The sequence below is a fragment of the Lactuca serriola genome, chromosome 1 (assembly GCF_051521515.1).
Source record: "Lactuca serriola cultivar US96UC23 chromosome 1, Lser_US96UC23_V15, whole genome shotgun sequence".
NCBI classification, from domain to species: domain Eukaryota; kingdom Viridiplantae; phylum Streptophyta; class Magnoliopsida; order Asterales; family Asteraceae; genus Lactuca; species Lactuca serriola.
Window position 1 is genome coordinate 194,302,136 of NC_136408.1, and position 20,857 is coordinate 194,322,992.

The following is a 20,857-nucleotide window of genomic DNA, read 5'->3' on the forward strand; positions in this document are numbered from 1 at the left end:
AAATTGGATCTTCACATCTTCAATTCAATAATTTGTTTACAAATTTAGCCTGCAATCAAAAGCAAAATAATCCCTCCACCATATGTTCTTGTAACTTGTTCTTTTAACGTCTTAGCTTAGTTTAGGTTAGTTTTTCAGGTCCATACCCATTTTCTTAACAGCTTTGAATGCATCTTCAACTTCACCAACGCAACTAATTGGGTCTATCAAGCGTCCCCCATAAATCGCTACATGTTGAAAATCAAGATCCCTTCTTGAAGTTTCTTTTAGGAATTCTCGCAAACAGTTGCATACCCATTAACCAAACTTGTCCAAGCAATTGTATCTCGTTACAACATTTCATCGAACACTTTCTAGGCAGAATCAGTTCTTGAATACACAACACACATATTTACTAAAGTGTTGCCCTCACAAACATCTAATACCCAAGTTTAATTACCATCATATGACAGTTTTGAGCAAAACCCAACAGTGGCCGATGGTGTGAACAAGCTGTAATGGAAAACATAAAGGTGTAATCATCTAGAACTGGTAAAGAGCAATTTCTTTGAAAAGATACAACGAGTCTTTGTTAAATGTTGCTTTCAAATAAGCTTAAATGATGCGATTTCATCTGGTATGCACCTCTGCTATCCTCTGTTATCCAAGGTTTTTGGGTAAAGGTGGAAGTCTATCCGACAACGGAATCGTTTTGCTGACAAGAGGATAGGGGCGAAGAAGATGAAGCCCACAAATTGATTTCGTTTATGGGTTCATGGTTGAACACGATTAACACAAACCTATAAATCAATTTATGGGTTTTGTTTGAGCTGCTAACTATCGATTTTTAAGAATCAGATAAGAGCTTCTCTAATTGGAATCAAAATCGGATAAGAGCTTCTCTAATTGGAATCAAAATCGGATAAGAGCTTCTTTAAGTTAGAGTTGAGTTTGTTTAAGCTAATGATTTCAAGATTTGGGCGTGGTGTTGAAATTAGGATGGAGAGAGAGAGAGAGAGAGAAGGACCATTTGTGTGCATAAAACAAAGGGTAATTTTTTCATTTAACACAATTTAACAGAATTTTTTAACAAAGTTAGTCATAGGAGCCTTTTACGAGCAAGGTTTGCTCCTTAGGGACCATCTCAGGGAAAAAAGTTTCATAAGGACCATTTCAGGGAAAAACAGAAAACCTAAAGGACCGTTCGTGTAATTTGTTCTTTATTTAAATACAAATATGCTCTATAGATACAATACATAAAATCATTGAAGAATACCACCCTCTATTTATGTACATTCAACGCATGATTTATATAGTTTGAAATTTATATTTAGGGTTATTGTCACTCTATCCCAACCATCTTTCGTATATTGGTTTAAATGGTTCCCCGTGACTATTTTTGCTTTTAAAGGGCTTATACTTGTAAATGACCGGTCAATATGGTACTGTAACCAACAATTAAAGGTAATATAACTGTGTGACTTGCCAACTAAGCAGCTGACTCAACATTGACTTGGACTAGTGCACTCATCTTCCACCTAAGCCTCCAGCTAACCCTCATTAACTTGCCATTATTGCTACCAACCCATTAACCACCCTTAGAGGACAAGGAAGCGTCGGTGGTGGAGGCATAAAGCAGCTTCACAAATCGTTGGGGCTTAAGCTAGCAGAAATCGATACCTTTTTACCCTAATAAGCCAAACACGATTCCGACCAACACCCTAAAATCTGTCAATGTCGGCTCCACCACCTCCTTCACCTGACTCGATAAATTCTAGAGAGTTTCTCAACCTCAACGACGTGCATTCCATTTTTTGCGACTATAGAGACAAGATTGTTTCCTACCAGATCGAGATGCAGACACTCAAAGATTAGGTGGGTAAAGATTTCATTGCGTGTCATGTTGATCACATTAGTCTGCTTCACAAGTTGGAAGATCATGAGAGGAAGTTAAAAGCGATTGCTGTGGTGATGGGCGACATCATGGTGGCAATGCTTGGGATGATGATGGTTGGTGTCAAAGTCCTTATATAATATAGGATAGTTATGAATTTTATGTTCTTAGTGTTTTTTTTTTGTTTATTTGTGTTTGGTATCTAACGATCATATGAAAAGACCTGTGTTAATGACAGACATTGTGTTCGTATGTTAAGGTTTTTAATGGAAAAGGACCTGAGTTGCTCTCAGGCGTTTTGTATCTAATGTTTGGCCATTTTTAGTTTGGTTGAAATATCATGCAAGAACAAGGAACAAAACATATGTTGGCTTGTTGTACCCCACGTGCGTTACACGGTGAGGGTAGTTTTGTCATTTGATGTTTACAACGGCTATAAAAAGGGTGTCTCATTCAAAAGGGTATATGTTTCATTTTTTTGTTCTCTTTTTCAAAGCAACTGCGGAGTAAGATTCAAAAAAAAAATCGACAACATGAAGATTGTTTGTGGGTGTGGAAGTCCAACAATAATTCGCACATCTAAGACTATCAATAACCATGGAATACCATTTTAATGTAACCTTAATTTTTGTTTTAGGGAGCACGATCAGGTTTCATTTCTTGGGTTGATGAAATAAAATGCAACAATGAAGAAATAATTTGAAGTGTACTCCTGAGCTCGAAGAAAAACCTGGAAGCAGAGATCTTCAAGTTGAAGCTGATTTTACTTTGTAGTTGGGTATTTTTTTGGGTTTAATCATTTATAAGTTGTAATCAAATGTACTTGAGTAGTTGAATCGAGAACACTATGTAGTTATGTGATGGTCCAGTGATGTGTTGTTGTATCATTATAGATAATATGTTATGTCATTACCCTTAATTACATATAGCCTATTCACCGTTAACATCACAAGGACCACTTTTTTGTCCATTAAGCACACAAGGACCATTAACATCACAAGGACCACTCTTTTGTCCATTAAGCACACAAAGAGCACATGACAAATAATGGGAATTACATGCATGCAAGGTGAAAACTAATAGGAATCCGAAAGTCTTAATATATAACAACCAAAGCATGATAATATTACAAAGGGTAAATGCCATTGTAGCCCAACAAACTTACATGTTTTGGTTTAAAAGGTCCCTTATCTTATTATTTTTTTTTGCATTCTAAGGGTACGAATTCATGTTTTTAAGATTTAAAAGGTCGTTTTGAAAAAAAATGAAGGGGTCATCCGGTGAACCCCTTCCTAGTCAGCAGGTTTAATATGCAAACTCAATTATTAAAGTCTTCCCCTCAATTGACACGGTACATGACCTACAATAACCCTAAATTCAATAGCGGTGGCCATGAAATCAATGAAGACTCCTTCTGCTTCTCATTTTAGAGATAACAATTAATCACGTCTAAAATGCATCACAACAAATTGGAGGTTTAAATCAGAAAAGATAGCAGCAGTGTCTCTTCCGATTTCAATCAACATTCTTCACTCTGTTTTTCGTCTTCTTTGTTATTGACAGAGTAACCTAATCATAAACATCAAATCTTAATCGAAGACGATTCTTCACTCTGTTCTCCGCCTTCCAATTTCAACCAGCCCTAATCATGAACATCAAATCTGATCGATGACGGTGATACAATTTACCCATTTAGAAAAAAGAGTATAAAAGTTATAACCATTTTCATCCGGATCACACACTATAATATCACTCTCTTTCTACTCCTTCCCTAATTCTTCACCCACCCTTCTTCTTCTTCCCAATTTCTTTCTCTGAAATAACCAGTGTGTGAGAGAGAGAGAAATTGCCCACAAGACGAGGTTCATCTTCCTCCTACTGCTGTTACAGTTCATTCCCAACTCATTCGCTGCCAAATCAGGTGAATTACCGAAATACCAAACACTAATTTCCCTCAAATCCGCCATCTCTGACGACCCTCAGTCCTCCCTTTCCACCTAGGACCTTTCCACCAGCCACTGTACTTGGTCCGGTGTCACCTGCAAACGAACTCACATGTTCTATCCCTCCCGAAATTAGAAACTTAACAAACCTCCAACACTGCCAACTGTGGTCTCTCCGGTGAAGTTCCTCCGGAAATCGAGAAGCTTCAAAACCTAGACACGTTGTGGTGATTAAAGGCCACCATTGTTAATGGAATTAAGTTTTTTCCATTTCCTAATTTTGGAAAAGATAGAAGAAAAAAGGTGAAATCTTTTTTATAGGTAAGAAAAAGTGTTAGAGTAGTGCTTAGATAAATCCCCAAAGTTGCTGACGAGGCAGAAGTCTATTAGGCTCCAAGTGTTGCTGACGAGGCTACATGTCATCATTTTCTAACCTATTTGGCATATCTAACCAGTTATAATGGGTTGTTTACCCAAATTAGCAGGTAAAACACAAGTTGATGCCCTTAGAAAGCAAAAAAAATAATAAGATGAGGGACCTTTTAAACCAAAACATGTAAGTTTGTTGGGCTACAGTGACATTTACCATTGTCAAAGCAAACATACTAACTTCAAACAAACAAGTAGATGTCAAAGCAAACAAACAAGTACAACTTAATGTCAAACCATTGTCAAACATAACCATAGGAAACCATCAAATTCTACATACTCATTAAGGTCTACCGGGTTTGCACTAGTTTCACCTTTCCCATCCTTGGTCTTAACCTTCTTTGCAAGTTTCTTTTTTATGATCCTCTCAGATTTTTTCCTTTTACCACCAATTTTTGGTCCACTCCTTCCTTCATCAACTCTAGTTGTTCCACTCCTTCCATTATCAACTGTAGTTGGTCCGCTCCTTCTTTCAACAACTGTAGTTGGTCCACTACTTCCTTCATCAACTCTACTTGGTCCACAACTTTCTTCACCATCTTTACCCTTGTCAACTGTTTTCCTTTTCTTGACCTTTTAGTTTCTTGGTCCTTTGCACCCTTGACCTTTCTACTTGTGGTCTTTCAACTTTAGGACACATAACCTTGTTATCCCTGATTGTCTACACACACTACACCAGATTCTTTTCCCAGCCTTAGACACAATGTGCCTTGGAAGCTTTTCTGATGCATCTCTTCTTCTATTTACCTTTGGTCTACCTGGCTTTCTTCTCTTCAATGGTGGTAAGGGTGGTATGAACTCAGTAAGTGGCCACATGTTGCTACCATTCATCCCATGTATTTGGTATTTGTAAGTGTTCTTGTAGAAGGCAGCATACAACATTGGATCAACATAAGTGGCTACATCTCTATTCAGATATGATAGTAGCTACTGAATGCACACAACCATACCCATTAAGTTGCCATACTCTACAAGTACGAGTCTTCTTGTCAAGGTCAACAAAATATGATTATTCCAGGTTTCTGGTTCCAAATTGGTTTAGACTACTTGGTAAAACCTGCCAATACCTATTAAACCCACCTTATAAGTTAGTATGTAAGTTGTATTAAGAGAGTAAAGATTAGAAAGTACCTTTGAGCCCTTTTCAATTTATTTAGTAGGAGTGTAATTGATGGGCAAGGTTTGTAATCAGGTCATGAACAACCTTTCATCTTCAAATTGTATAGCCTCTCCATAACATATAATCTAATATCCTCTAACATGGTGATGATTGGCTTTTTCCTTGCATCCCTGATGACACTATTAAAGCTCTCAGATAATCCATTTTCCCTGCATCACACATATTTCCTTCTTGAAAGAATGCTCTACTCCAAGATTTTGGGTTTGTTTCCACAAGGTAATCATAGGCTACATGATTAAGTACTTGAATCTCCTTCATGGCAGCATTAAATAAAGGCTCAGTGGATGCTTTGCTTGCCTTCCAAAACATGGTCTCATAGTGTACACCACTGAATCTTTTCCTAAAGTTGGCAACAATATGTCTTGCACATTGCCTATGTTTAGCAATAGTAAGCACTTCCTTGACAGCCTCTAACAACCCCTGTCAAATAACAGTGGTATTTTAAACATCATACTTAATTGTAAAATATACTCCCTCCGTCCAAATATTATTGTCCAAAGACAAAAAAACACACAGATTAAGAAAAACATTAATTACCACTAACTTTATTTAATAAAATGACAATTTTGTCCTTACTTTGCATTTAATGTTTCATTAAATGTTTAGTTGGTTAAGTTATAATGAAGGATTATTTTGGTAAAAATGTTATTTATTTTTAGAAGTGGACTATTATTTTGGGACAAACCAGAAAGAAAAGATGGACTATAATTTTGGGACGGAGGGAGTATAAAAGTTGATAATATAGGACATACCTTGTGTTGATCTGACATCAATGATATACTAAAACCATCCTCTAGATGAAGGTCATCTTTTAGATTTTCCAAGAACCATTTCCAATTTGCTTTGTTTTCTACACATACCCCATGCAATTGGGAATATGTGATTATTAGCATCCCTTCCTACAACAACAATTAGCTTTCCTGAACTTATACCCTTTAAGAAACACTAATCCAAATTTATTACTCTGCAGCTCACTCTCCACCCTTGCTTTAGACCATCAAAACAAATGTAAAACTTGCTAAAATAAATCTTACCATCTGGCATAGCATTGACATTGATTTTGACTGTTGATCCAGGATTTGATCTTCTTATCTCCTCATCATATGACCATAACTTTGCATAGTGATCCACTAGTGTTACCTCAATCAACTCAATTGCGTATTTTTTTGCTCTTCTACATTGTCCCATACTTATATCTATCCTAAATTTCTCTTTAACCTCATCCCTAAGGAGCCTAACACTAACTTTTTGTTTCTGTAAGAATTGGGTGGTGTAATGTGTACCTATCCAAGCATAGTTGACAATTGAACCTAATTTGAAGTTTCTTGCACAATTATGCTCATTTATGAGACTCTTAATTTGGAAAGCTTTTTCCTCACTCGTCCGAGATGCCCACAATCTAAACTTGCAAGCACCAGAACAACATTTTACTAAAAGTCTCCTGCTATCATTTTTCTTGTAGCATAACTGATAACCATTTGCAACAACATAGTTACACAACATGTGTTTCAGTTGTTCAGGATTCACAAATCTCATACCTAATACAGGCTTTTGTTTTTTCCAATGAACATTTTCATTGTAAATAGCTTGGTCATTAGATATTACTTTATCCTCATCTACATGATCATATGGCTCTTTATGAGGAAGACTGTCAGGGGTAACTTGGTCCTTTGGGTATAGTTTGCTCAAAAACTCATCATCTTTTGTCCTATTCATAGGAATACATTATCAAGTTCATTGTCAACTTCCAAGTCAATGCCATCATCTTCCTTACCTTGCCAATCCTCCCTACTACCTTGCAGATCCTCCCTATCACCTTGAACATTCTCAACTTCAATGTTAATTCCATCACCTTCCCCATCTTGCAAATCTTCCGTAGTGCCTTGCAAATCCTCCGTAACACCTTGCAAACTATGACCCACCAGATCCTCAATTTCAATTCCATCATCCATATCTATACCACCTTGCCCTTCTTCATCAACTTCATTTCTAGCAAACAATTCGTCTAATGAACTGCATAATTCGCCTTGCTCATCAAGAATCCATTGATGCACGTTAACACCAAGATGGTCCATATATACATTAATAACACTAGCAGAAGCATATCCTACTTCGATGAAGTCCATATAGTCTATATCAGTAGCTATTACCCTTAATCCATCAGGGAACTCCACATCCGGCATGCAAAAGTAAACATTGACACATACCTTATTAGCGAATCTTTGAATAAACCCCACAAACTCGTTCCTGTCCATTCCAGCAAAGTTGACATCATTGAACCTTTGTTCTGCACCATCTGAGTAACAAATAGCGGGGTACCTCGTAAAAATTCTGGCTCTATCTTCATGTAGACAGCCATAGGATTGATTATGTTGCTTGATTTGAGCGAGGAGAAGTTTAAGAAACGGATTCGCGTCAATCACGGTTTGAAAAAAATATACCAACAAAAAAAAGTAGCTAAATAAATGAAAGGGACAATTGAAAGGATTTAAACAGATATCAAGTTTCATTTAGTAACATAACACGTGACATATTTAATCTAGTTGGCAAAGAGGTGGAATAAAACAACGTCCTAGTCGGATGGGTGTGACCGGTTGCACCCTTCAAATTTATAAATGTGACATTTTAAACCGTAAAATGACAAGTATAAGCCCTTTAAAAGCAAAAAATAGTCATGAGGGACCATTTAAACCAATATACGAAAGATGGTTGTGCTACAGTGACAATAACCCTCATATTTATATCGGTTGTCGGTGTATAAGGTGTGTTGGAAAGATGCTCTTAGCCAATTAGTTGAGTATTCTGTTAAAGGAAATGCCATGAAATCAAAGGTCATGACCTTATTACATGTTTATATAATCTTGTAGCAAAACAACACAAAAGAAACCACATCAGCCATTATAACTCTCCAAAAAAACAAAAGAAAAGAAAAACCCAAGTTATTTTCGCCTAAGAAAAGATTCAAGGGGTAGCTTGTCGATTTTTGCAGCGAGTATGAAATCATTTTCTGTGAGCCCACCTGTCCAAAAGTGACCATCATGTTCATTATTATTACTCCTTTATTATAATTAATTTATAGATTTACAATATGAATTTTGCATATATTTTACTCAAAAGACACTTTTGCTCCCTAGTCCCCAAGTTTGGTGTGCATTGGACCAGGACTCACACTGATGTCAATGAGATACAAATTGCAAATTTTTTTACCACCAAAAAGGATGGAACATGAATTCGCTCTCAGTCTCTTGTTTGTGCAAAAGACATAAATGCCCTCCTCATCCTCATTATAAAAAAGATAGCCCTAAAAACTTTTCTAATCTTGTTTGTTACATGGCATAAGGTTGGGACTTGGGAGCTTTCTAGAGCTATTTTTTATGATGAGGATGAGAAGGGCATTCACGTCTTTTGCACAAACAAGAGTTTGAGAGTGAGTTCATGTCCCACCTTTTTGTGTGGGACACAAAATTGCAATTCATGTGTAGCATAACAAACGGGCCCCAACGAATATAATATTTGGTGTTTATAAATCGTTCTTTCATTCATTAAGATTTTATATAAATATTATAGTTAAAAGATTACCACAAGCATGTGTCCATATCTCAATTGTCACATTGTTCCATCCAACAAGATGAAGATCTGGATGATGACCTGTATTTAATCACAAATGGTAATTTCAAAACAAATTAGATATGATTACTCAAAGCTTGATTATGAATAAAAAAGAATACATATTAATCTCTTTATGCAAATACAAAGTTTTCATAAGATATAAAAATATGTATGCACAATCAACATATTTAAAATTTCAATTTTACTTGACCATTTAGAACAAAATATAATGAAACATGAACTTATTTATAGGAATAAAAAATTGTTAATAAAATTCGTTTGTGCAAATTGAGAGTTTTTATAAGAAGTATAATTATCTTTATATAAACTACTAATATAATGTTTACACAAACAAAGGAGGACATCTTCTTTTTTTTATTAGAAGATAAAAATACCCTCGTAAACCAAAAGATATATAAATATATTATTAAAATTTAAAATTTATATAATCTTTATTATTGAATTCTATTCCATTTCCTATCAACCAAACATGTGCTAGATTACGATTCCTTCAAATTTGAATTCCTTTAGATTCCAATTCCTTTGACAGATTCCATTCCTTCCAAAATCATTCTATTAACCGAAGCGTTGTCAGGCTGGAATGGAATTGAATTCCGATTCCAGCCATATACCACAGAACCATACGCCTCTTAATAGGAGATTGTTGAAGTCAAAATAATATATATATATATATATATATATATATATATATATATATATATATAGAGAGAGAGAGAGAGAGAGAGAGAGAGAGAGACCTTCGGCTTCAGCCAAGTCACCAACAACCTTAAAAAACTCCAATCCTTGAAGAAAATTCTTAACTTTCCAATTCCTTCTGAGCTTCATTATGCCACCATCATTTACCAATTCCCATTCCGGCACCTAAATGAATGGAAACATAATATTATTTTCACAAATTCCAGAAAAAAAAAATACCAAAAACAGATAAACCAGCAAACCTTAGGTTTCAACTCACTGGCATTCCCCTCTGTCATAGGACTCAAATCCTTCCTCTTGCATGGGACACATTTTTTAAGTGACAAATCTGTTATTGATAATTAATAATTAATAACAAACACTAAATAGTTAAAAACACTTCATACAGGTCAGCTTTTTGGAAGAAAGAGAATGGTGCACATATATATTAAATAGAGAGAACAACAAAATAAGTATATAAAATATATTAAAAAGGGAAACCTCTCTTGTATTTATATAGCACCAAGTAGAAAGGGTAAAATGAATATCACAAGGCATTGTTTTTTCTACAATTAATGGGGAAAAGTGGAAAACCTTCTTTCTCTAATTTTTACTTCCATTTTCAAAAGTTTTCTGTCATTTTCTCGAATCTTTTTTGAGCATCATTTATCAGGGGAAGAAAGAAACATACCTTGGCTACTACAGAATGTCCTAAATCCATTAAGAATAGCTCTACTTAAAGAAATTTCCACTAAATCTGGTAGTAATTCAGCTACATGAGCACTTGAGCTGTATGCAAAAAAAGCTCTTCATAGAATCATGAAGCTCCACAAAAAGATATACTTATAACTTATTCATAAAAAATCAATTCACAGCGAAAACAAGAAATCAAGAAAACAACGGCCTCATAACTGTGGCTAAGGAATGAATGATAGCAACATTTGAAAGAATCACATTCCTTCAGCCAATCTATTCCAATTCCATTGAGCAAAGAGAATTTTTAATTCCAATAGAATGACACATTCCATTCCTTCTCCAGTTCCATCATACCAAACACTACATGTCTACCGTGGAATTCTTAACTTTACACATAAAAAGCAAACGAAAAGAGACAGTCTATACATCTTTCAACAGTATACTCATAATGTGAAGCAAATTCGAATTGCACACATTGTTGATAAATAGAAGCGATTATTGCTTAGATTTGTCGATCCCTAAAATCGAAAAGCAAACAATTGCTATGAAAATGAAAAGGGGGATGGAGTGGTAAAGAAAAATACCGTCCATAAGGTCGAAGACAGCTTAATTGTGATGACTTCAATGGAACCTGAAGGAAATCAAAAGGAAGAATTAAGAGCAAATATCCACAGATAGAAAGAGAAAGAGAAAGAAAGAGAAGAAATTACATACGTAAGCAAGAGGAAGAAGCAGACGAGTGGGAAGCATCGGTGCTTTTAGAGGATCCCTACCGAACGTAGGGGGAATTCGTGGGACTCCTTAGATGGGAGTATTCGATTTGCTTTTATTTTGACTTTTGAGTAAATATTTATGCGCGTTTGGTTGGAAGAAAGAATTGAAATTGGAATTGGAAAAAAAAAATCGAATCTAATTTTGTATTATGTTTGTTGGAATTAATTCTTTTATTCGTTAGAAATGAAATTGGAATTTATGATTTTTTTTATGTGTTGTGTTAAATTCTTTTTTCTAACTTATATACAAATATTCATTATATAAATTAAAAAAACAGTAAAATTTAGATGGTGGTGGCTACTGACGGTAATGGTGGTGGTGGTGATGGTGGTGGCGGCGTCGACAATGACAATGGTGGTGGATGCAGTGACGCTGGTGGTGGTAGTGAGGCGGCGGTGGTGTCGGTGACAACGATAATGGTGGTGACAGTGGTGGCGGTGAAAGTGGTGCTAGTGATAGTAGTGGTGAATGTGGCATTGGTGGTATTGGCGGTGGTAGTTGCGATGGTGTATGGTAATGGTGGTAGGTGGTGGTGGCAGTGACAGTGGTCGGTAGCAGTAGTGGTGGGTGTTGCTAGTGATGGTGATAAAAAAAATTATTTTGATTAATAAGAATCCATTCAACCATCGTGTAATACTTGTGCTTCTCAAACCCAGGTTTCAAAAACAAAGTTAATTCTAGCAAATCTTGTGTTTCTCGAACCGGTCGTTTAGAAAGCAAAGTTCATTTTAACAAAATTAGTGTTTCTCAAACTATTTTGGAACTAATGTTTTGGGACACTTTTTTACGCTTGAACTCTAAGAATTATTTTAAAATGTTTTACAGGGCCGGTCCAAATGTATATGGGGCCCAGGGCGAAAAGACAAAAAAGGGCCCCTTAAAGACAAATATAATAAAAATTAACAAAAAAATATCTTTTATTCTTCACTATAAACACGTTTAATTAGCAATAACAAACAAGCCAAATTCTTTATGTTTTGAGCTGGTATGAGTTTGAACCAACTTTAGGCCCTAAAAATCATTTTAGTAATAATTGGTTTATATATATACACTAAATAACCCATAAATTTTGGGCCCTTGGAGTCGTGGGCCCTGAGCGGTTGCCTGGGTTGCCCACCGTCTGGACCGGCCCTAATGTTTTATTAAATGTTATTTTAAGTCACCCATGCGATGCTTGTTTCATTGAGGTTTCAAAAAAAAATTGCACTAGTGGTCTCTAAGGCGGTTCCCTTCTAAGATGGTAATTACATATTTGTAAAATGACTATTATACCATTTTTATGTTTTCTATTTTACCGACATTTTTGAATAAAATAGGGAGCATTATATATATATATATATATATATATATATATATATATATATATATATATATATATATATATATATATATATATATATATATATTAAATCAAAAGAACCTTAGGAACAATAAATTTTTTGATTTTAGGTTTTGTCACAAATGTTTGGTGCATTTGACATTTTTTATCCCTAAAATCAAAACTTTTACATTTTTATGTTTTGATTAAGTTTTTATAACATTAGGTTTTTGCCACAAATCTTTAGTGACTTTGGCACTTTTAGTCCTTACAGTCAAAAGTTTTACATTTTGCTGTTTTTGCCACAAAGCTTTAATGAATTTGACACTTTTCGTCTTTGTAGTAAAAACTTTTACATTTTGATTAAAAAACACAAAAGACCTCTTTTAGAATTTTGCCACTACATTTACCCAACTTTGGCAAATTTAAAAAGCGGCGGAGCCGCGCGTCCTTTTCTACTTTTTATAAGATCATAAAGAATACATATTAGTAACCCAACCTTTTCGATTATACTCTACATTTTACGCACCGACGTCCGCCTCTATGACCCGTCGTCGCCTCCTTCACTGGATACACATCTTCCAAATCTATCACTGACTGCCACCTTCACCTCCTTAGTCTTCTCTCCTTCTCCTGCAACTATCCTTAACGCCTATCGCTCATCATAAATCCATCCCTTCTTCCTATTACTAACTTAAACTTTTCCCTTTCTGGTTTCAATTTCATATTTTCTTTTATTTAAGCACCCATCATTGAAAAACTCCATTCACCACCATGATTAGAAGTAAAGATCATAAACTGAAATCCAACTCCATCCATTTAGTGACAACCATTTCACACCAGATCAAAAGTAAAGATTAGAAATGGAAACTTAGAAAGTTTGAATAACCGATGCCACCCCCTTTGTCACATGAACTTGATATGGTTTAATTTTTGTATGGAGATGAACATCCAAATATGATGTAGTTCAATTTCAAAATTTCATCTTATTTTCAATTTTTTAACAACAATTTTGAGTGCCCTTTAATGTGGTTTTCGATTTGTTTGATATGAGTTCAATTAGGTATACTCAGATGAAGATATGGATATGCATTGTTTTTGTAGGCATGTTGTTTTTTTGGACTGTTTATTCCTTAAAGAATGTTTTTAGTGGACTCTTGAACGGTGTATAATATGCTTGTTGGTTCTAATTTTTTGGACTTTTTTTTAGTGTATAAATAAGAAACTAACAATGGTAGTGATGGTTCGTGGTGATGGTGATGTGATGGCTGATTTTCCGATTGCGGGTGGTTGTGGTGGTGTTGGTATTGGTATTGGTGATGGTTGTGGTGAGTGTTTGTTTAATTTAAAAAACTAGGATGTTAGGACCCTATTTGTATATATCTGATGATGCAATATATATATATATATATATATATATATATATATATATATATATATATATATATATATAGTTTTACTGCTCATTGTAGATAGTCAGTCTTGTCTAATAAATTGTAAATAATACACTTATACAAACTGATATGTCAGAGTTTGTTTAGTTAGTTAATCTGAAGATATGTTGATGAAAGTTCATATGTCGAAGACTGAAGATCAACCCCTAATGAGCAAAAGATTCTGAAAACTATATTAGCACCAGAGGTCCGTGTAACACTCAAAATTTTCAAACGAAATTTTCATTTTTAAGATTCCCAAAAACATAGTTTTTTAACACCTAACTCATGTCAAATATAATTTTCAGATACATAACATTATAAATCAAATTCAGAATATCCTAGAATCCGCAGATATCCCCATTAGCAGACGAGTGTGTACAATCATGTCAGCGCCTTCCTGCAATCCTAAGATGTACCTGAAACACATTACATCAACACTGTAAGCACGAAGCTTAGTGAGTTCCCCAAAACTCCACATACACAAATAATTAGCCTCTCATGGCTAAATCTCGATAAGGACCCTTCGGTCATGTGTCGCACCCAAACTGCCGGTCTAGACTCCGCCTAAAATAATCCACAATATAACTCTAATTAATATTAATAACCTCATAATTTTAGACCGAGCCTCTCAATTAAATCTTAGAAGGGTAAAAAGACCATTTTGCCCCTCATTGGCTAAAAGTCCACAAATTGACCTAAAACCCAAAAGTTAACAAAAGTCAACCCCCAGCGAGTACGTTGGGCGTACTGTTAGATAAGCATGTGATAGGGGTTTTCGACTCTACGTCGCACGTAGCTAGGGGTACGTACTGCGTACTCCTTAGACTCCCACTTCTTACTTCCATTGTTATTAACCTGTTAAGAGAAGCATTCCAACTATAGACCTGAGCTAAGTAAGACCTCTTATTCCATAAAGTTGCAGACTTTCATCTCTTATTCTCCAATGCAACAATTAACATATTAAATCCCTTCTTCATTAGATTAATTTGGTTTTGCATTCAATTAATTTTTGCATTCGTTGTTATTCTGCATTCAATTAATGTGGTTTGTAACCAGTGGTGGATCTAGCCGGGAAGTCAAGTGGGGTGCACATTGACCGTTGACTTCACCGTTTTGTCCATGTTATTTTGTTAACTGTATGTCGTTTGTAAATTTTAAAATCTGAGTTTCTACGGAGGAGCACCAAACACAAGAAACAAGAGCAAACATGGGATGAAGAACATAACAGAAGGGTATTTTAGGAACTTTTTCTGTTGGGATTTTATTTAATTCAAAAAACTCATGGTAAATATAAAAAAAAAACTCCTATTTATACTAGAAAAGAAAAGCTAACCAACTGTTATTATCTACTAATAAATTTGCAGGAAAAAGCTAATGAATCAAATGCAAAATCGGATATTTTAAGTTTGAAATTTCTGGATTATTCCAACATTATTCTCCTCTTTAAATAACATTCATAATAACATTTTGAAATGGTTCATACAAAACCATTAAACAAATTAGAAAACCATTACACAAATTAGAGTCAAATCAGATTTCACAGTATAACATTCCAAATAACATTTTGTATCAACTTATCCCACCAAAAATCAGAAAAATCATATTTCAGAGTATAAAATAACCTTATGAATTAGTTTATACATATTATGATTTCTGAATCAAAAGCAATCAATGGAATAAGTTCATAAATATTATGATTTCAATGGAGTAAATGTACAAACTTTCCAACGAAGATGGTGTGTGCTAGGTTCGAGCAATTCCTTCATTTGTTCAATTATTTGTATTAATGGTTTCTATTATTTCCTTCATGAGTTCTTGCAATTGGTAGCTAGGTCAAAAACAGGGGAGAAAAGAGACACTAGAGAGAAAGAAATGTTGGATAACAGTGGGGAGTGGGGACCAAGTATTTTGAAGAGGGGACCAACCATTAATAAATAATAATATCCTTTTTTAGATATATATATTACTGCTAGGAATTTTTTTAAGTGCGGGCCATGCACCCCACTAGTTGCTAATTGAATCCGCCACTGTTTTCCTTATTTTCTTTCTTTTGACGAATGAAGTTGATATATCATCAAAACATCGTTAACAGTTACCAACTCCGTATACAATTGGGTATTTAGTTGTTTATTGATAGTATGAAGAAGAGTGAAGATGTTAGTGTGCTCACGTAGTAAAATCATAACAAACTGTTCAAAAGGGTCGACTAAAAAACAAAGTACGTACCTGGTGATCGACGACGATCGACAACTGTGAAGGTGGTAGCGGAGGTTTGACTAGTGATTGCCGGTTATGGAGAGTTTATGGCTAATTGACGACTGAGTTTGACTGATGGTCACTGGCGGTAAAGGGAGAGTAGATAGTGGTCGCCGGTGATGAAGAATTGCTAGTGATTGTCGTCTGTGTAGACGATGCTGCAACGTATGTGGAGAGGGTATACCAATGGTAACTTTTGGAAGATGATACATACCGGTTCAATTTAGGGTACAGGAGGGTAATTCTTGGATGGAGGGGATTTTAAATATTTTAGGTAAATTACTTGCCCGGTTCCAATAACCAAGATCGGCCCAATTGTTTTTTTTTTCTTAATTGTTTCTATAATGTAGTTAACATGGGAGTCGTGGACACTGGACAAGCTTGACGTCTTGATCAAGCAATAAGGGCAAATTTGGAATTGTATAAAACAACACTAAATGCACGGTCCATACCAAATAATATATGAATTTTAAAACTTAACAGATCATGAAACAATATCTAAACAGAAAATGATAAAATCTGTTTGAATAATAATTATCATTGATTGTTGATTTACTTTAGCTATTTAACGCATAGATAAATCCAACTGGAGACAACACATTTGGGAAAAGTCAACTATGTGTTAAATCCTATTAACATACGTAGAAATCTAAAACATAAAAGCTGCTTGGCAAAACAATAAAATAAGACATATATTTTGAGTCTTTTATTTGAATAAAGAATAGTGTCTGGTTGTTAAGTTATTTGTTAGACTATAATACTTATTGACAAAATCGCAAAAATGGTCCTTATGGATGGTAAATTTATGTGGCTTTGATACAGAAAGTTTTTTTTTGTGCACCAATCGTCCAAAATTTGATCTTTTCATTGTTTTTGGTCCCTATCAACTTAAAAGGACTATTTTACCCCTTAGATTTGTTTTTATATTCTTTTATGTTAATATTTCAATTAATTAAAAATATGACCTACACACCCCCCTCTCTCTCTATTTCTATTTTCTTTTGTTCTCAAGAAAACACACACACACACACACACTCAAGAATATACAACCCTTAGCTGTCATCGTCACCACCGTCTGTTACCATCACCACTAATTGCTATCGTCGTACACCACCATCTGCCGCCAACCATTACCATTTGTCGCCCACCCATCCACCTTATCTCTCCCCCCTCTCATTCTCCATCTCTCCACCTGCCAGAAAACTCCTATTTCCCCCCACGCATCTCCCTTGCCGGAAAGACGTGCTCAGATAGAATCAAGGGGTGCTCAAACCCAAATTGAATCACCCACCAGATTTTGTTTCCAGGTGGGTGGCGTGCTAAATGAACCGGGTCAATAGAGACGACAACATAAATTAAACCCAAACCGAATCACCTGCAAGACATGTAGCCTTCGGTGGTGGGTGTGATACTTCTTTTTGTTTTTCTTTTAATTAAAATAGTAAGAAAATAATTCAAAGAAATTAAAAAAATAAATAATGAAGGACGTATTCCTCATTTTAGGTAGGATGAGGACCAAAACCACACAAAAATGCCAACCATAGGGACGAAATATCAAACAATAAAAGAAATATATTTAAAAAGCAAAATGATTAAATTGTTTACAATATTGAACTGAATTACATTATAATAAACAAAAAACAAAGTTAATAAACACAAGTATCTTCTCTAGTAGATGTCTTCATAACTAAGATGTCATTTTTTGTTTCTGCAAACAAACAAAAAATAGTAAGTATATAATATCGTAATCTATTTCGTTTCAAATGACAACCAAGTTGTTTTATTATGGACCCAAGAATTCTTGGGTCCTCAACATAGAACATCTGTGGAAAGGTTGACAAGTGTGAAACCGTCTTCGTCAACTTTAACACCTCCTTTATTCTTGACCCACTTACACTTGAAGAGAGGTACTATAGTTGATGAATCATATTTTAATTCCCAAATTTCTTGAATGACACCATAATATGAATCTTTGGCTATAATCGCCTGTGCCTGGTGATTTACATTAGAGTATCCAATCGAGGTTTCTATTAACGTCACACCACTATTTTGTTGTGTACTCTTTCGATCCTGTTTTTCAGTGCAAAATGTATATCCATTAATGTCGTAGCTCTGGTAAGTGGACACAACATTTCACGGACCATACGCTAATAGTTTAACCAAAGGATCAATATTTTCTCTATCTAACTTTTCTTTCACCTTTTTCCTTCAACCATGCTGGAAATGTTCTGATTTGCTCCTTAACATACCATTTTTCAGACCTTTGTTTGTTTCTAGATTGTAACATTGACATGTGCTCATTTATGTATGGAGCGACAACTGTCATGTGTTGTAACACTGTAAAATGTGCTAGGTGGAATTCATCACGATTAGGTATGATCACTTTCAATCCAACAACACCAATCCCTTGAAGTCTACCTTCATGTCTTGATTGTGGCATCCCAATAGCAGGGACACCTTTCAGATAGTTTGTACAAAATTCAATCACCTCTTCTGAAGCATATCCTTTAACAATACTGCCATCTGGTCGATGTCGATTTCTTACATGCCCTTTTAAGAAACCCATGTATCTCTCAAATGGGTACATGTATCGTAGATATACTGGACCACAAACCTTTATTTCTCTTACAATATGAGATACAAGGTGAACCATGACATCAAAAAATGAAGGTCGAAAGTACATTTCAAGTTGGCATAAAGTGATGATAATAACTTTTGAATGAATCATGTTGAAAAACAAGCATAACTTTGTAATTGCGTGTCGGACATCATCTGGAAGTATTCCACGGATTGCAATAGGAATCATATGTGTGATTAGAACATGAAAATCATGCGACTTCATACCCATTAATTTAAGGTCTTTCATTGACACCAACTTACTAATGTTTGAAGAATAGCCAGACGACACTTTCACACCATGCAAACATTTACAAAATTTTGTTTTCTCATCTTTAGACAAAGTATGAAAAGCTGGCGGTAGATACGTGCGCTTTCCTTCTTTTTCAATGGGTTCAAGTTGTGGTCGTATTCCCATTGTAACCATGTCCCTTCGAACGTTAACCCCATCCTTTGATTTCTTATAAATGTCCAACAATAATGCTATCAAGGCATCACAAACATTCTTCTCAATATGAATAACATCAAGACAATGTCGTACCTCTAACTTTTCCCAATATGGTAATTCCCAAAAGATAGAGCTTTTTTCCAATTAGTTGGCTGCTTATTGTTATTGCATTTTCCAAACTAGATATCTAAATTTTGAACTCGGGAAAATGTAGTTTTTCCATCCATTGGTTCAGGCATATCTTGCTTTTCAGTTTTACCATCAAACAAGTCTCCCTTATTACGATAAACATGGGTCTTTGGAAGAAATCGTCGATGGCCCCATGTATACATGTTTCTTACATTCTCCCAACCATAAAAATACTGTGTCTTTTTCACAAACTGGATATGCTTTCTTTCCTTTTGTACTATATCCAGACAAATTTGCGTAAGCTGGAAAATCACTTATAGTGCAAAATATCATGGCATGTAGTTGGAAATACTCCTTCTTGAACGCATCATACACCCTGACACCAGAATTCCATAATAATTTCATTTCATCAATTAATGGAGCCAAAAACACATCAATGTCATTACCAGGTTGTTTTGGACCTTGAATTAGTAACGACATCATGATGTATTTTCTCTTCATGCATAACCAAGGTGGAAGATTATAAATGCATAGAAGTACTAGCCATGTACTATGACTGCTACTCATGTTTCCGAATGGATTGATTCCATCTGAACTAAGTCCAAACCGAATATTTCTAATCTCACCACCAAATTCTTTAAATTCAGAATCAATATTCTCCCATTGAGGAGAATCAACCACATGTCTTAATTTTCCGCCCACTGTACGTTTATCGGCATGCCAACGTAACAATTTTGCATCTTCGGCGTTTGCAAATAATCGTTTCAATCTTGGCATGACAGGCAAATACCATAACACTTTTGCAGGGGGGGGGGGGCGTTCTTTTTCACATCACTGTTTACTTCTGTTTGTTTCTTTTTCATATATCTTGATGCTCCACATGTGATACATTCATGTAGATTAGCATGCTCTTTTCTATATAACATACAATCATTTGGACATGCATGTATTCTTTCGACTTCTAAATCCATCAGACACAATAGTTTTTTTGCTTGGTATAATGAAATAGGCAAATCATTATTTTCGGGGAGCATGTCATGTAGAAGCTCTAGCAAGTCCGTGAAACTTTTATAACTCCAACCATTGCTTGCTTTTAAATTAAACAATTTTAGCACGGCGGAAATTTTGGTAAATTTAGTCCAACCAACATACAATGGTTTTTCAGCGTCGTCAAACATTTGTTGAAAATTTTCATAATCTTTATCGGGAATATTATCTTCGATATCGTGTAGCATGTCATCTATTTTATCAAAATTTTCGTTTCGTGAATCATAAATATCATCGCCATTATTTTCAGTATCAACCATGTTACGATCAACAAATAATTCACCATGTCGTGTCCAACGTGTGTAGCCATTCATAAACCCATAACATATCATATGTTCTTGTATTATGTTTAATTCACTAAACTTTTTGAAATTTTGACACTTTTTACATGGACACCAAATTTGAGT

The 20,857-nt window shown here is 35.0% G+C and overlaps 4 protein-coding genes across 4 annotated transcripts; all 4 read right to left on the minus strand.

Annotated features, from left to right (window-relative positions):
* Positions 1–3,656: 3,656 nt before the first annotated feature.
* LOC145102454 (uncharacterized) lies at positions 3,657–8,072 on the minus strand. The gene is made up of 3 exons (XM_079039854.1): positions 6,178–8,072; positions 5,377–5,845; positions 3,657–5,312 (listed from the first exon to the last, which is right to left on the minus strand). Exon 1 carries the CDS (start codon positions 7,933–7,935, stop codon positions 7,138–7,140), a length of 798 nt encoding a protein of 265 aa, XP_078895980.1. The 5' UTR covers positions 7,936–8,072; the 3' UTR covers positions 3,657–5,312; positions 5,377–5,845; positions 6,178–7,137.
* LOC145064865 (uncharacterized) lies at positions 5,501–6,961 on the minus strand. The gene is made up of 3 exons (XM_079012237.1): positions 6,460–6,961; positions 6,178–6,275; positions 5,501–5,845 (listed from the first exon to the last, which is right to left on the minus strand). The coding sequence occupies exons 1-3, from the start codon at positions 6,959–6,961 to the stop codon at positions 5,501–5,503; spliced, it is 945 nt and encodes a 314-aa protein (XP_078868363.1).
* A 118-nt stretch (positions 8,073–8,190) lies between the features above and the next one.
* On the minus strand, positions 8,191–11,277 carry LOC145102465 (Transcriptional coactivator/pterin dehydratase). The gene is made up of 7 exons (XM_079039866.1): positions 11,141–11,277; positions 11,011–11,057; positions 10,422–10,519; positions 9,994–10,079; positions 9,793–9,916; positions 9,005–9,073; positions 8,191–8,444 (listed from the first exon to the last, which is right to left on the minus strand). Exons 1-7 carry the CDS (start codon positions 11,174–11,176, stop codon positions 8,365–8,367), a joined length of 540 nt encoding a protein of 179 aa, XP_078895992.1. The 5' UTR covers positions 11,177–11,277; the 3' UTR covers positions 8,191–8,364.
* Positions 11,278–17,897: 6,620 nt separating this feature from the next.
* LOC145064875 (uncharacterized) lies at positions 17,898–20,180 on the minus strand. The gene is made up of 4 exons (XM_079012246.1): positions 19,638–20,180; positions 18,399–19,373; positions 18,032–18,280; positions 17,898–17,918 (listed from the first exon to the last, which is right to left on the minus strand). The coding sequence occupies exons 1-4, from the start codon at positions 20,178–20,180 to the stop codon at positions 17,898–17,900; spliced, it is 1,788 nt and encodes a 595-aa protein (XP_078868372.1).
* Between the last annotated feature and the right edge of the window lie 677 nt (positions 20,181–20,857).

Excerpts from the sequence above, each read along its gene's own strand:
- LOC145064865 (XM_079012237.1), bottom strand. The coding sequence starts at position 6,961 with ATGAGATTTGTGAATCCTGAACAACTGAAACACATGTTGTGTAACTAT. Across the intron at positions 6,276-6,459 it reads TGTCAATGCTATGCCAGATG|AAAACAAAGCAAATTGGAAA; the intron begins GTAAGATTTATT and ends GGGTATGTGTAG. Across the intron at positions 5,846-6,177 it reads TGATGTCAGATCAACACAAG|GGGTTGTTAGAGGCTGTCAA; the intron begins GTATGTCCTATA and ends GTTATTTGACAG.
- LOC145102454 (XM_079039854.1), bottom strand. The coding sequence starts at position 7,935 with ATGAAACTTGATATCTGTTTAAATCCTTTCAATTGTCCCTTTCATTTA.
- LOC145102465 (XM_079039866.1), bottom strand. The coding sequence starts at position 11,176 with ATGCTTCCCACTCGTCTGCTTCTTCCTCTTGCTTAC. Across the intron at positions 11,058-11,140 it reads TGCTTCTTCCTCTTGCTTAC|GTTCCATTGAAGTCATCACA; the intron begins GTATGTAATTTC and ends GATTTCCTTCAG. Across the intron at positions 8,445-9,004 it reads GATATGGACACATGCTTGTG|GTGGGCTCACAGAAAATGAT; the intron begins GTAATCTTTTAA and ends ACTTTTGGACAG.
- LOC145064875 (XM_079012246.1), bottom strand. The coding sequence starts at position 20,180 with ATGCCAAGATTGAAACGATTATTTGCAAACGCCGAAGATGCAAAATTG. Across the intron at positions 18,281-18,398 it reads AGGAAAAAGGTGAAAGAAAA|GATCGAAAGAGTACACAACA; the intron begins GTTAGATAGAGA and ends ACTGAAAAACAG. Across the intron at positions 17,919-18,031 it reads TTGTCAACCTTTCCACAGAT|AAACAAAAAATGACATCTTA; the intron begins GTTCTATGTTGA and ends GTTTGTTTGCAG.